At 44.2% G+C, this 14,801-nt stretch overlaps 2 protein-coding genes and 3 long non-coding RNA genes across 6 annotated transcripts; 2 read left to right on the forward strand and 3 right to left on the reverse strand.

Annotated features, from left to right (window-relative positions):
- Window positions 1–1,498: 1,498 nt before the first annotated feature.
- LOC119311079 lies at window positions 1,499–2,590 on the reverse strand. Its single transcript, XR_005150874.1, has 2 exons — window positions 2,125–2,590; window positions 1,499–1,891 (listed from the first exon to the last, which is right to left on the reverse strand). It is a non-coding gene; the product is annotated as an uncharacterized LOC119311079 (long non-coding RNA).
- Window positions 2,591–2,724: 134 nt separating this feature from the next.
- LOC119311074 (U-box domain-containing protein 33-like) lies at window positions 2,725–8,174 on the forward strand. 2 transcript variants are annotated; one of them, XM_037586703.1, is made up of 10 exons: window positions 2,725–2,820; window positions 3,010–3,362; window positions 3,752–3,876; window positions 3,979–4,091; window positions 4,431–4,535; window positions 4,672–5,179; window positions 5,982–6,104; window positions 6,246–6,716; window positions 6,816–7,544; window positions 7,721–8,174. In XM_037586703.1, exons 2-10 carry the CDS (start codon window positions 3,095–3,097, stop codon window positions 7,907–7,909), a joined length of 2,631 nt encoding a protein of 876 aa, XP_037442600.1. In that variant the 5' UTR covers window positions 2,725–2,820; window positions 3,010–3,094; the 3' UTR covers window positions 7,910–8,174. The 2 variants fall into 2 exon arrangements, with proteins under 2 accessions (XP_037442600.1, XP_037442599.1); XM_037586702.1 differs by lacking the exon at window positions 2,725–2,820 and having other exon boundaries at window positions 2,968–3,362.
- Window positions 3,204–6,977, reverse strand: LOC119311077. The gene is made up of 5 exons (XR_005150872.1): window positions 6,849–6,977; window positions 6,321–6,446; window positions 3,682–3,857; window positions 3,525–3,589; window positions 3,204–3,341 (listed from the first exon to the last, which is right to left on the reverse strand). It is a non-coding gene; the product is annotated as an uncharacterized LOC119311077 (long non-coding RNA).
- LOC119311078 lies at window positions 7,273–14,457 on the reverse strand. Its single transcript, XR_005150873.1, has 6 exons — window positions 14,344–14,457; window positions 13,712–13,830; window positions 13,420–13,608; window positions 9,566–9,868; window positions 9,014–9,188; window positions 7,273–7,386 (listed from the first exon to the last, which is right to left on the reverse strand). It is a non-coding gene; the product is annotated as an uncharacterized LOC119311078 (long non-coding RNA).
- On the forward strand, window positions 9,311–13,713 carry LOC119311075 (U-box domain-containing protein 33-like). The gene is made up of 9 exons (XM_037586704.1): window positions 9,311–9,742; window positions 10,167–10,288; window positions 10,388–10,509; window positions 10,655–10,759; window positions 10,882–11,071; window positions 11,270–11,410; window positions 11,840–12,313; window positions 12,437–13,204; window positions 13,441–13,713. The coding sequence occupies exons 1-9, from the start codon at window positions 9,544–9,546 to the stop codon at window positions 13,627–13,629; spliced, it is 2,310 nt and encodes a 769-aa protein (XP_037442601.1). The 5' UTR covers window positions 9,311–9,543; the 3' UTR covers window positions 13,630–13,713.
- Window positions 14,458–14,801: the final 344 nt, after the last annotated feature.

Raw genomic sequence — 14,801 nt, forward strand, 5'->3', positions numbered from 1 at the left:
TTGAGATTCTTAGTTTTGGTCTAGTATGATGAAGATCAAAGAAACCTTTTATAGATTTGTTAAGAAAGAGTTAGGAAATGGAGAAAACATTAGATTCTGGGAGGACATATGGATTGATGATAAAAGTCTAAAAGATGCATATCCTAGGATTTATGACTTGTGTTTTGATCACAATATTACAGTGGCTGAGGCCATCCAAAAAGGATGGAGAGGCTTTAGATTTAGAAGAACCTTACATGGAGAAACTTTAGTTCTCTGAAACAGTTTAAAAAGTAGATGTGAGGAAATTGAAATAAAGGGGGGCAATGATAAACTCATTTGATCTCTGAATGCTAGTGGTAAGTCTAATGTTAAATCAATGTACAGAAAACTGGTGGCTGGTGGACTTAGATTCCCACAAAAATTCTTGTGGAAAATTAAAGTTCCAGCTAAGATCAAGGTTTTTCTTTGGCTAAGTGTTAAAAAAATATACTTAGGAGAGATTCGTTATTGAAGAGAGGGTGGAAAGGGGGAAAGAACTGTGTATTTTGTGGGAAGGATGAATCAGTCGATCATTTGTTCTTTTCTTGCTCGGCTGCTTCCCTGATTTGGAGTCTAATCAAATGTACATTTGGTCTGAGGCAAACTCACATGTCAATGCAAGAGTGCTTTGGGTCTTGGTTGGACTCCTTTGGAAAGTAGGATTAAAAACTTGTTTTGGTTGAAATATCTTCTATTTGTTGGGCATTATGGAAATCCAGAAATGAAGTTATTTTTGAGAATAAAAAAATCTCTACTATGACTATTATTAAAACAATGACACATTGGACGGTGGATTGGTCTATTTTGCAGATAAGGGAGCAGCAAAAAAAGGTGCTGGAGCTGGGAGCAAGATTGCTAGAATAGGTAGCAAATGAAGTCTATGCGGCCTCTCAAGGGTGGAGAATTAACGTGCCAAGGCTAGGGTGAAGAAGATCTCTTCCCCCTGAGAATTTCTGGACTGCTTATGCTACTCGTTTTCTTTTGCCCGCTCTTTTGCTTAGTTCGGTTTCCTTAGTCCTGGATGAATGTAATAACTTGGTATGAGTGGATGTTTTAGCTCTCAAGAACTGGCTGTTTGGGTGAGGGAGGGGGGGGGGGGTACCAGCGTGGCTGCTACCCTCCCCTGCCTTTCTTTTGGTTTATGTTTAGTCGTGGGCCTGTAGCTCTCGAACGCATTGGTTTTCTGTAATGAAAATCGGAGGGGCGAGAAGCTCTTCTTTTATTCAAAAAAAAATTCACAGAAAAGTACTCCCTCCGTTCCTAAATATAAGTTTTTGTAGAGATTTGACTACGAACCACATACGGATGTATATAGATGCATTTTAGAGTATAGATTCACTTATTTTGCTTCGTATGTGGTCCATAGTGAAATCTCTCCAAAGACTTATATTTAGGAACGGAGGGAGTATTTGCCACACCATGCATTGCAAACAGAAGCAAAACATTTTTGTGCAGGTAGAGAAGAGAAATGTGTTTGTGCTTGCATCAACACAAATTAATTAAATTAAAAAGAGAAACCTCGTTTTTTTTCGTCTCCAACATCTGGCCAAGATATGCAATCAAACATTTCACTTATTTGCTAAGTACACGCATACATACGTACATTACAAGTCGTACCATTGCAGTCCTGATTAGTACGTACCAATAGTTAAGGACTTAAGGTATTAAATGGCTTGCAGCAGGGCGTGTGTGACCTGGTCTGGGTCAGCAAGCCTTCAAAGTTCAGTCTTGGATCACCCCATCCATCTGAAAGCCAAGGACCATGACCAACATGCAGAAGGTACAGAGAGTACATTCCAAGTCTCCATCTAGCTAGCTGTGCAAGAACTAACCATGAATTTCTTGCCACTGATCAATTGCCCCGTGTTCACTGCGAGAGATAACAACAACACACAGCTGCATCATGCGTGCCTGGTCGAACTTACATCGATTATGTTATGTAACAAACCTCGGCCCGGATTGGGTGCCCACACGCAACTAAACAAACAAGAAGATGACAAGCGGCGCCAAATTTAAAACAGAATGCTTCGGTTCCAATGTACCCTAACCTATGCTGACAGCAAAGTTATATAGTTAATTACCAAACAGGGAAGCATCACTCACCGGATATTCTTCCGATCCCGATTCCATTCCGTCCACCATCTCAAGAACACATTATGTAATCAGTTCAGGAGCATTGTTGCTTGCTAGTCAGGCCCAAGGTCATTGCATTGCATTGCATTTCTGGTTAGCAGCAGTTAAGGTTACAGCTGAGCTGACCGACCGGAAACGTTGACCCCATCTCGCCCAGCAGAGTCTTGAGATCACTGGCTGGGATCATTATTCCAAAGATGAGAAGCCGGTACGTTGACCGTTGACCGGGCACAAAGATACCGCTGGCATATTCCAGCTGGCCAGCTGTGCAAGAGCAAGCCTGCCATACATTCCCTGCCATTGATTGCTCTCTGTTGACTGAAGGAGGTACCAGAGCTACTGAAAGAGATGGCCCGTGGGTAGCAGACCAGGAAGCTTCTCAGAAGCAGCTGTCGCCGATCTCCGGCCTCACGTTGAAGGGGCGATATCTTCTCCGCCGGAAATTCTGAATGACATCTACGATGGACGTGGACTGAATTCCCCGGTTGGAGAACGACCTCGAAGCTCTGGGGCCAACTTCTTGTTTGTTTCTGAATCGCATTCACAGAAAAATTGACCCCCGGGCTGAGAGAGCAAGAGAAAGCGGCCATTTGTTTGCTCCTCCTTGCTCCTATCCGCCTTGTCGCCTTGGCTGCCAACACCAGCAACAAAACTCTAAGGCCAAGGGTATGCACCTTTTCACTTTTGTTTCCTCTTCTCTTGGGAGATTGCTTGCCGCTTTCTCTCGTGGTAGCTAGATAGCATATGCACTTTTTTCACTCCTCTTCGCTGCACTCTGAGAGGTTGCTAGCTAGCTGGTTCTTCTCTGGTGGTGGCTAACAACTATTGGTGGTTCCACATGGCCGTGGTCAGCAGAGCCCGCGCTTCTCTCCCCTTGCCGTCATCGTCGCCATTGCCTGCCTTCTCCCCTCGGTCGCAGCAGCCCGAGGTGGCGGAGAGGATGTTCACACGTGGAGGGAGCGGCCGGTCGTCGTCGTCCAGTGCCAGCGGGGCCAACAGGAGCGCCAGCCTCAGAGAGATCGACGAAGAGGCCGCCATCTTGCACGATGCTTATGATGATGACGGCGTAGGGAAGCTGTATGTCGCCGTCGGGAAGGACGTCAAGGACGGCAGGTCCAACCTCGTCTGGGCAGCTCGGAACCTCCTCGCCGGTGATCCCAAGCTTGTCCTGCTGCACGTCCACCAGCCTGCCGACAGAATCATGATAGGTAAAAGGGACCGGCTTTGCTTCAGTTTGACTCTTTTTTTCATCTCACATGCATCAACTTGACCATGGAGAAGAAAGGATTGTTGCTAGTAGTATGATTTTCTTGTTATTTGTGTCGGCATTTCAGTCGTTTCAGAAGTATATTTTGCAGGGAAAAACAAACCTTGATCTTACTGGATTTGGTCCCCATCTCCATTTTCTTTTTCATCCCCTGTTTCACAAGAGAATCTGCTGAAATGATACAAATGAAATTAGCAGCAAGAAGTAGTCTTCTGTTGTTCGATGTTGCTGTCAGACAGTTTCAGAAAGCACTCACTTACAGTTCAATGTAGCATAGCAAATACTTGTTCAGTAACCTATGCTGATTCAACTCTAATGTTGCCGGCGCAGGATTATGCAAGGTTCCAGCAAGCCAGGTCGAAGAAAAGGAGCTCAAAGCATACAGAAAGATTGAGAAGGAGGAGATGAACACACTTTTAAACCAGTACCTCAATTTCTGCAGAGTTTCTCTCAAGGTCAGTTAAACTAATTCAGGAAAGGCGGATTCAGAAATCATATTCACTTGCGATTTCTCGGCATATGTCATCTGTACAAAATAAAAAGGAACAAATTTACAGATGCAAGCTGAAACGCTGGTGATCGAGAAGAACAGTCCTGCAAATGGGATTATCGAGCTCATTGATCAGAATCGCATTAGAAAGCTTGTTATGGGAACATCTTCCTTCTCAGTGTATGTCCAGATGCAATATTCCAACTTTGTAACGAGGTTTCATGAAAAAATACACCGCAATTATTTCCAGCTGCACTGTTTCCATAGAGCACAGCACCATGAGTATGTAATTAGATGCTCGACTCCTGTATATGTAAATTTCTTGTTTCTTTTTTATGGGCACGCTGTTCTAACAAGTGGCAATAAGGAAGGCGGCAGAACCATTTAGTCAATACTTCGCTTAAAACTCCCAGTAACAAATAACTACGGCTTTACTAATTATCATCTCTCCCTCCGTCTAAAGTCTAAACTAGAAATAATCCAAGTTGTTTATGTTAATTATGAATCTTTCATGAACAGGAAGAGGAAAGTACCAAAATCAAAAGTTGCAGCTGGTGTGCATGCACAGGCCAAACCATACTGCCAGATCTTCTATATTTGCAAAGAGACTCTTGCTTGCTCTAGGTATGAGTGTCATGCATCCCTAAGTCAACATAAAGCAAAAACTACAAAAAATTTGCAAATTTCAGCTCGAGCAACTGCTCAAAATTATATCTAGCCTGACAAATAAAATGGTGCCATGTTTCTTATCATTTTTCAGGGAGGCCACTCAGCTTTGTGCAAAAGTAGAGTCACCCCGAAGTAGCTGCGCAAGCACTATCTCAGATCAACCTGAGTTAACTCCAAGATCCCTATCACTGCCACCAGGGCATCCAGGTCCTTTAGGCTCTACAGGCCAACAACCCCTTCCACGACGATCCAACTCAGTCAGTTATCCCTTGTCCGGATTGATAGCAGACAGTGTAGAAAACATGTCAGCTGCAAGGCGGCAGTCAATTGATAGTCTTTTAGGCTCTACAGATCAACAGCCCCTGCCACGGCGGTCCAACTCAGTTAGTTATTCCTTGTCTGGATCGATAGCGGGCAGTGTAGAAATCATGTCACCTGCAAGGCGGCAGTCGATTGATATGACACCAACAGGTTCCTCTCCGAGTTCCAGCCAGCAAAGTACTGGTGGGTCCTCATTGGGTCTGAGGGATTTGGACAGCATGGATGGTTCACCAGTGCCTGTTTCAGTTGCAAGCTCTGAAGAACATCAGCACTCTACAGTAAGCTATATTGGACTGAGCTGAGTTCTCTAAGCATAGCCGCACCCTTTTTTCTTTTGAATTACAATAATTTTACGGCTGTGTGTACCCTAGGAGTGCAGAGTCCCGGAGAACTATCCCTCCATTATTTAAACAAACAAACCTATTAAACATAAACCACGTACTATGTAATGTTAGAACTACGTTTAAAGAGGCTTTGGTCCTAGCACAAGTGTAGAGGAAAAAGGTTGACAATAGAATGTCTACATGGCTGTAGTAACTCTCAACCAGTAGTATCTCTACTGGAAAAAATCCACTTTGTTAAATAAAATCTTACTGCTATTGCTCTATCATAACTCCGCCTATGTCTTCTAGGCATAGCCGGTCCCAAGCCCGGGTAAAGGAGGAGGGTTGTGATAGGCTTGGCGAGCCAACGTAAAAACTAGCCAGTCCCATAGGTATGAAACCGATTTGAGCGAGAGTAGTACTAGGATGGGTGACCTCCTGGGAAGTCCTTGTGAAAGAGTTTCATATCTAAGGGTTGTGATAGGCTTGGCGAGCCAACTTAAAAACTAGCCAGTCTTTTGGGTATGAAACCCATTTGCGCGAGAGTAGTACTAGGATGGGTGACCTCCTGGGAAGTCCTCGTGAAAGGGTTTCATATCTAGCCTACCCCAACTTGTTTGGGATCAAAGGCTTCGTAAGTAAGTAAGTATTGCTCTATCATCTAAATTTTGATTGATCAACCAAGGTCTCAGTTGTAATACTTATTAGATAACGTTGTCATGCTTACTGAATTCAAAGCAAACATAATGTTTTACAGGTGGAAATACGTGAAATGTTTGAGCAACTGCACCGAGTCCGCAATCAGCTAGAGCGCTCGAAAAAGGAAGCATCTGAGGGCCGGCAGAAAGCCGAGAAGAACCTGTTTGAATCTTCTATGATGGTATGTTATTTGTTATTGACAGATACCTTTAGTTACCCACTATTGTTGTTTAATCTACTGTATTTTCCCAACCTTTCTACTCTGAATACATGGAATTTATATTACATGTATCTCTCAAGTAAGCGAACTGTTTTCTTGCAGTTCAAAGCACGGGAGAGTTCACTCCGCAACGAAAAAAAGGAGGTAGAGGAAAGGCTAACAAGAGAAAAGGCTGACCTTGAAAAAGAGCACATCCATGTATGCAACGAGCTGCAGAAGGCAAATGAGCAAAGAGCAGAATTGGAGAGCAAGCTTCTTCAGACAAACACCCTAATGGAAGAGCTCCAACAGTTGCAAGCAGAGCTGCAGCGCGAGAAGGACCATGCTGTTAAAGAAGCTGAAGAAATGCGCCAAACAAATGGTAATAGTGTATTTGGCTCAACTAGTGCTGTTGCCCTAACAGAATTCAGCTACACAGAGATAGAAGAGGCAACGGACAACTTTAATGACTCCAAAAAGATTGGCAGTGGTGGGTGTGGAACCGTCTACAAGGGATTTCTCCGTCATACTACCGTAGCCATAAAGAAATTCAACCGTGAAGGCACAACAGGAGATAAAGAGTTCAATGACGAGGTAATTTTCATCATTAAGAGTAAAACGTGTTGTCAGATGAGAATAAGTAAAACAGGTAAAACGGTGCATCTAAATATGTGATTTTCCAATATATTACAGGTAGAAACACTTTCTAGGATGAGGCATCCAAACCTTGTCACTCTGATAGGAGTGTGCAGGGAGGCCAAAGCGTTGGTCTTCGAATTCCTGTCGAATGGAAGCCTAGAGGACTGTCTGCAGTGCGAGAACCAAAGAGAGCCGCTCTCATGGCGAATGCGCATCAGAATAGCTGCCGACATCTGCACGGGACTTATCTTCCTCCACTCTAACAAACCAAAAGGCATTGCCCATGGCGATCTGAAGCCTGACAATGTCCTTCTTGACAATAGCTTTGTTTGTAAACTGGCAGACTTTGGAATCTCTCGTCCCTTGGATCTGACAAACACCACTGTCACCCCTTACCACCGAACAAACCAAATCAAAGGCACAATGGGATACATGGATCCAGGATACATTGCCTCAGGGGAGATCACAGCTCAGTATGACGTCTACTCCTTTGGTGTGGTTCTGATGCGGTTGCTGACTGGCAAGAGCCCCCTAGGCCTTCCAAATGAGGTGGAGGCAGCCTTGAGCAATGACATGTTGCAAGATATAATTGACACTTCTGCAGGGGAATGGCCACCTGAGTACACTGAAGAGTTGGCAAGATTAGCACTCAGATGTTGCCGGTATGAACGAAAGGAGCGGCCTAATCTTGCAAATGAGGCCTGGGGTATCCTGCAAGCAATGATGAACTGCCCAGACGATAAATGCAAGCCACCAACATTTTTCATCTGTCCAATGACACAGGTCCGTTGACAAATAAGAAAATGAAGCACTTGAATCATGTGATGCCAGTCACACCAACAACTATCTTATGTTTACAATTCAGTCGTTACAGTAGTTAATAACAACTCTGATATAATGATGGTGGTCAGCGTCATCGCCTTTAGTTTAATAAGCTTGCATCTTCGTAATATTTTCAGGAGATCATGAGGGATCCACACATTGCTGCTGATGGATTCACATATGAAGGTGAGGCTATCAAGGACTGGCTTCAAAGGGGGCATAAAATGTCCCCCATGACCTACCTCGGCTTCACACACCATGAGTTAATACCAAACACTGCCCTTCGTTTTGCAATTCAAGAATGGCAAATGCAACAGCAACCGTGATTTTTAACATTCCATTTAATCTGTACAGTCATGTTAGGGAGTCAAGCAAATGGTTTGCAAGTGTGTATAGTCTGTGTAGAGAATTTCATTTCCCCCACTTTAGCAGTCAGCGCTTTCTCAATGTTTTGGGCCCACAACCAAGAAGTGATGTACTTACATGTTTCCGGTAACATGTGTTTGGGATGAACTGACATGGCATGTAACTCTCCAAGAGAGTGGGTATTCAGGTTCATTGAAAAGTGATGGTGTATGGACATTTTAATTCCCTCTCAGTTATGTAGAGTTGGGAGTTGGAGCAAATCAGCATGGTCCCAAAACAATTTACAGTAAATGAGCAATCAGATAAATCAGAGCACAGACGGCTTATAATAATGTGATGACCCATGAATTAGCTATGCACGTTCAGTTCTTACTGCATATACAGGCATGAGTTGATAATTCAAGGTAAGCTGCCATTTTTCAGGAGATAATAGGTACTACATTATTATCGGTACTACTCGTGCCAGGTCGGCGGAAACTGCGTAGGCAGAGTCATTTAGCTGCTCTTACTCACCTACAATTTAGCCCCAATCCACTAGCGCTAAGTTTCAAAGTAAAGACGCATCGTTTTCACAGAAGGAAGGCAAAGAAAGTCAGCGTCGCCAAACAAACGGCTTGCAACACAAGAGTAGGCACTTGCATGCCAAACAACAAAGGGTCTACTCCCTAAGATGCCTACCTAGTATCTCCCTTGAGTTGCTCTGGCCCAGCTGTAACATTTTCCATCGGTCGGGCCGGCACGGGCCTACCAAAGCCCGACGCAAAAAAACCTGGGCCCGAGCCCGGCCCGGCCATTGGGCCTAAAAATCAGGCCCAAGCCCGTCCCATCACACGAAAAGCCCACTGGGCCTCGGGCCAGGCCTCTTCATTAAACTGCGAACATGACGGGCCCAGCCCGGCCCGGCCCGTGGGCAAGGCCAGGTAGGGTCGGGCCGTCCTGGCCGGGCTGTCCATGGCCAGCTATAAGCCAGAGCATGGGCTGGGCATTCGAACAAACAGGTGGTGTGCAACCAGAAGCTGACCACCAAACCAGAAGAGAGGAGAGGAGAAGAGAAGAAGACTTACAGAGGAGGGAAGCAGAGAGGAGTTTAATTAGCAGCTTCACGGAGCAGAGAGGTCTTGTATCAGACAGTCACTCGTCCATGAGAAAGGCAAGCACTGTTGGGCAGGTAGCTCCTGCCATGTCGATGCCATGCCATGCCATGGAAATTGCAGTGGCACTGTTGGGCAATTCCTTGCTCTGCGCAAGAAAATCACCATCAGTCACATCATATTTTATACAGCTTCTTGATTAGTTTTGTCACAAACAATACAATACAAAACTGCAGAACAGATTAAACAAGGAGCAACAAGTCAAGCCGGCCTGGCCTGGCAGCAGGTGTGAGTGTGTACAGCTACTGGCCTACTACATACACTATGCACAATTAGAATGGAATGAGTCGGAGAAAGGGGAGAGAATTACTAGTATAGAATGGTGTGGATGGAAGAAGCAAGTATAAAAATGCAGAGGAGCCAAGCGCAGGGGACAAGTCCAAAGCTGGCCTGGCTGAGGACGCCAAGAGAGAAACGAGAGACCAGCTAGCTAGCTATCTGCCATGGACGCGGCCGGCGACTCACCCGAGCAGTCATCCTCCGACTCCGGCGAGAGGATGAAGAAGGTGTGCGTGGCGGTGGGGGCTGGGTCCGACTCCAAGTCCATGGTGCTGTGGGCACTGCACAAGTTCCCCAAAGAATCCGGCGCCGTCTCCTTGGTGCTGCTCCATGTCTACCCCCAACCCAAGCTCATCCCCATCAGTACGTGCGTCTCCCCTGCAATATCTTTTCTTTTCCCCCTTTTTACTGGAACCACAACTACTATCTCTGCCGTCAAAAATATATGATCCCTTTGTGCAACAAGATCAACCGGGCCTCCATTTCTTTCTGTAAATCATAGTTATAACTCTCAATACAGTAAATAGTTGGCTAGCAATTTTTCAATCGTCATCATGCAATTTACGGGGCGTAAAAACTAGTGCCATTTAGTTTGGTATCACAAAAAAATATCTACTTATGACTGCGACTTTGTAATTTATATAACACAAGGCACATATTGACATAGGGGTTGATTATCAATCAAAGTCTTCTTTTACCAAATCAAAATACGCTCTATATTAATTTCGCAAAGGAGCGAGTAGTAAACCAGGGCCGCAAAAATTTATGTGTTCAATGATGTTCACAGTGGGTGCCAGGATCCCTGCTAGCCAGGTGCAGGAGCAGGAGCTGATTGCATACAAGAAGATGGAGCTACAAACAATCAGTGACACTCTGGATCAACACCTGCTATTATGTGCACAGGAAAAGGTTCAAACTTGCCATTGCCAGCTCCAAGAATGCCAAGAAAACTAGCCTGTGCAATCAGCGTCAAACACGCCGACGTTGACACATGTATCTGCTGCGCAGGTACAAGCTGAGAAGCTGGTGGTGGAATCAGAGGATGTAGCAGAGGGGCTGGTGCAGCTCATCGCCGCGCATCATGTCACTGATCTTGTCATGGGGGCAGCAGCTGATAAGCATTACACAAGGTATGCATGTGGGCAAACTTCTGACTGATCCTTTCAGAACTTGTATGGATGATCACCATCTATAATTAATTAAACACTTCATGATTGATCGCGAATGCCGTGTTGCCACACACAAAAAAAACTGATTCCGTGTTCAAGAGTTCAGGGAAATGAGAGCTCTCAAGTCCAAGAAAGCACGGGCTGTGGAACAGCGGGCGGATCCTTCCTGCAAAAGATGGTACATTTGCAAAGGAACGCTCGTTTACCGTAGGTATGGTTCAGTTGGTCGACTGCGGATGATCTTCACTTTTGTTCATAGGATTGATTACGTTGTAGCTGAACTCCAGCCTGCATTTGACATGTTTCCCTCCCTCTCTGCTTTCTCTACACTAGGAATGCCGTTCCCCTTGGCCATGAAGCACTACCGGAAGGTACTCATGAGTCTTCTGCTCAACAGTTTTCAGTGGATAGATCGACTAGCATGTCGGAGACTTGGTGTGTTTCAAGCACATGGCTACACAAACCACACGCCAGGCTGCAGATGGAAAGGACAACTCCGTGCAGATCAGACAATAATGAAAAGGTAAACACAATCCATGACAATAATAGATGAACAGTACATCATGCTATTTTATATAGCAGGCCACCAGTTTGTACTTTGGTGTTGAAATCTAATTGTGCTCCAACTTCTAGAATTCCATTGTGTCTTAACAGCAGTAGATTGAAGATGGTTAAACATTCAAGAAAATCTTGACTGAACTATTTACCTTATCTAAACCAGGAAATTGTCAAAGAATTTGACGAGGCTGACAATAAATTCCAGCATATGCTCAGGGAGTTGGAGAGTGTAAGAAAGCAGGCTTATGAAGAAAAACACGGTCGTGAGAAAGCAGAACAGGATTTATTTGAGGCTTTCCAAAAAGTAAGAGTATCTTAATTTGCATTTTTCAGTAATATCAAGTATGCTGATAGAAGGATAGGCCTGGCACAGTAGTGAAGTACTCCCCACTTGTGCCAAGAGGTCCTGGGTTCGATGCTGCCTCTCTGCATTGCACTGTGCAGGGGTTAAGGCTTGCCTCGTACAATCCTTCCCCAGACCCCACCTGGTGTGGGAGCTTCTAGCACTCGGTCTGTCCTTACGGAGTATACTGATGTTGATCATTGTTTCAATTTTATGGATATATGCCAGTGAGAGCATTATTTGGAAGAAGCTCTTGCTACTGTGCTTGTGAAGCACTTTCAGAAACTTTACCATCAATAATAAATTTGTACACAATTTGGAGCAATGGTTCTGATAGCTGCCAGCTAATTTTTTTAACAAATACTTTCTCACATTTAGCTTGTCTAACAGGCACGAGTCTCCGAGAATATGTACTTAGGAGAAGTGAAGCAAAAGAATGAAATCGAGGAAAAGTTGGCAACAGTAATGGAGGAAGTTGAGAGTCTCACAGAAACAACTGATGGACTTTGTGCAAAGCTTCAAGAGGAACGCAAGAAAAGATCGGCCCTGGAGAAAAGAACTGCCCATTCTGACCGTATCATCAAGGATTTGATGTTGCAGCGCGACAAGGCTGTAAGAGAGGTAGAAGCACTACATGCAAAGAAAGGAGAGTCCAGTGCAACCGCGGAGGGGACGATGCACATCACGGAGTTGTCCAGCTCAGAGATCAAGGATGCAACCAACAACTTTGACCACTCATTGAAGATTGGAGAAAGTGTTTATGGAAGCGTGTATAAGGGATTTCTTCGGCACACAAATGTAGCCATAAAGAAGTTGAATCTCGAAAGCACAGAATCACAGTCACAGTCGCAGTTCAATCAAGAGGTTGAATTCTTGCTTTAAGTTAATTATTTGCTTTCTTTCATCTCAACTAAACTGGTATTTTGCTGGTCCAAATAAATTAATGTGTTGCAGACAGTTAAGTTGTTCATGATGCCTCCTTTGCAGATAGAGATACTCAGTAGGGTGCGGCATCCAAACCTGGTCACTCTTATTGGAGCTTGCAAGGATGCTCAAGCTCTTGTCTACGAATACATGCCGAATGGAAGCTTGGATGACCGCCTGGCTTGCAAGGACAATTCTAAACCTCTTAATTGGCAGCTGCGCACCCGCATCATTTCCCATGTTTGCTCCGCACTCATCTTCCTCCATTCGAATAAACCCCATAGCATTGTCCACAGTGACCTGAAAGCATCTAACATTCTTCTAGATGGAAATAATGTAGCAAAGCTCAGTGGTTTTGGCGTGTGCCGAATGGTCACTGATGAGTTCAGGGACACAACCACTCTATATAGGCATACCCACCCAAAGGGATCTTTTGTGTACATTGATCCTGAATATGTTATGACTGGTGATCTAACACCGCTATCTGACGTATACTCTTTCGGAATCGTGCTCCTGCGCCTCTTGACTGGAAGACCAGGATTCGGGCTGTTGAGAGATGTGCAACGGGCTGTGGAAAAGGGTTGCCTGGGAGCAATATTGGATTCATCTGCTGGGGGCTGGCCAGCTATGCAGGCTGAGCAATTGGCTCGGGTGGGTCTGAAATGTTGCGAGATCAGAAGAAAAAACCGTCCAGACCTGCAAAAGGAGGTTTGGACTGTACTTGAACCAATGTTGAAGCCTGCTTCTATTATGTTGTGTTCCTTGTCATTCAAATCAGTATCAGAAGACCTTGGTGGTGTGCCGCCCTACTTCATCTGTCCAATACTACAGGTGAGTCATACATTTTGCTTGGTGACTATCATTTTCTTCTGCTGTCTATTTTAATATTTTAAAGCATGGAGGGATATCTTTAAAATATACTAAGCATGTTTGATTAGCCTTAAATTCCCTCTGAATTGTTCTTTCCAGTTATCATTCTTAGTAATCTTAGACAAGCTCAGTCGATTTCTTTCATAGAAAGCATTTGTCGTTTCAGGTTGTTTCACCTTCGCATTTCTTCGGTGCAGGATGTCATGAGGGAGCCTCTAATTGCTGCAGATGGCTTTACCTACGAAGCCGAAGCTATAAGGGAGTGGATTGACAGTGGCCACCATACATCACCCATGACAAACCTTGAGCTACTCCACCGTGATCTTTTGCCGAACCATGCCCTCCGTTCTGCAATCCAAGAATGGCTGCAGACAGATGCACAATAAATGTTATTTTTATCATGATGGAACTTAAAAATGAACTAATACTATGTCCTTAACTTCTTTACGCACAATAATAGGTGCATACCTTACGAATAAGTAAAGATATACACATCATTTTTGTTTTGCTTTTCAGCAAAATTTTGTATCTAAAATGTAATAGACTTGGAGCTCCATCAGCGGCATGCCAGTATTTGTACATGGGATCTGTACAGTCAAAACAGTCTTGGTGATAATATTGCTGTTACATGCTACATGGATACTGCACTATTTTTTCACTGCTTGATCAACAATCGGCATGTTGTGGTACTAGCATCTGAATGCTGGTCGAGAATGGAAAGTACAGAAGCATATCTGAATGGAACTATCAGTTCAAATGTCGCTAATTACAACCATTCATTTTACGTTGTCATCTTATATGTGTTTATATGTTCCATAAGCCTAATTCCCATCCAACCTGTCTATTCTGAATGTCTGGAACAATCAACAATAACTGCTCAGAAGGTAAATGAGGTAGCAATGAGATAATAATAACTTCATCAGTACGCCTGCTTCTGTTGTCGTCTTGTTAATACCAAAAATACATTGAGATGGACAAAACCATCCTTGAAAGATGTGTGGTGTGCGCAAATTTGCCAAAGTTCCTTACCTATGCAGATCACTCAGCAAGTTATTCTCAACAAGACGTGTGGTGTGCACAAAGTTGCCAAAGTTTCTTACCTATGCAGATAGCTCAGCAAATTCGTCACGACAAGCACTTCCCTCCAAATGAGTCAAATGGAGCCTCCAATGCATGCAAGCTGCAACCGCAATCTTCGCATATTCTAGTTATCATGCTGGTATATGCTGTTCAACACATTTTACTAAAGAACAGGAGATGTCTTGATGTGCATTAACATATTGACAGCTTGACAGCAAGAATTATGTGAGAGTACCTCCTGGGAATGAACAATGCTACCAAGTGCCAAGTATCTAATTATATATGATCTATTCTGGACAATTTTTTCGCATCGTGAAAGTAGCCATCTATTTGGAACTGCCGGCCAAGTGAGATGGGATGGCCTGTAATGATCGCCACCTAACGGGACAACTTCATTGCTAAGCATCAAAAGTCAGTCATGGAGGACATTCATGTTTAGAAGCGACTTGGAAGTAGTAGAAACTTCGCAGAAATACTC

Source organism: Triticum dicoccoides, chromosome 5B, assembly GCF_002162155.2.
Source record: "Triticum dicoccoides isolate Atlit2015 ecotype Zavitan chromosome 5B, WEW_v2.0, whole genome shotgun sequence".
In the NCBI taxonomy this organism is placed as follows: domain Eukaryota; kingdom Viridiplantae; phylum Streptophyta; class Magnoliopsida; order Poales; family Poaceae; genus Triticum; species Triticum dicoccoides.

Bases quoted from the DNA above. Each gene is read 5' to 3' on its own strand.
- LOC119311074 (XM_037586702.1), top strand. From the start codon at position 2,993: ATGGCCGTGGTCAGCAGAGCCCGCGCTTCTCTCCCCTTGCCGTCATCG. The intron at 3,363-3,751 runs GTAAAAGGGACC...TTGCCGGCGCAG, and splicing joins TGCCGACAGAATCATGATAG to GATTATGCAAGGTTCCAGCA. The intron at 4,536-4,671 runs GTATGAGTGTCA...ATCATTTTTCAG, and splicing joins GAGACTCTTGCTTGCTCTAG to GGAGGCCACTCAGCTTTGTG.
- LOC119311075 (XM_037586704.1), top strand. From the start codon at position 9,544: ATGGACGCGGCCGGCGACTCACCCGAGCAGTCATCCTCCGACTCCGGC. The intron at 10,289-10,387 runs GTTCAAACTTGC...TCTGCTGCGCAG, and splicing joins TATTATGTGCACAGGAAAAG to GTACAAGCTGAGAAGCTGGT. The intron at 12,314-12,436 runs GTTGAATTCTTG...CCTCCTTTGCAG, and splicing joins AGTCGCAGTTCAATCAAGAG to ATAGAGATACTCAGTAGGGT.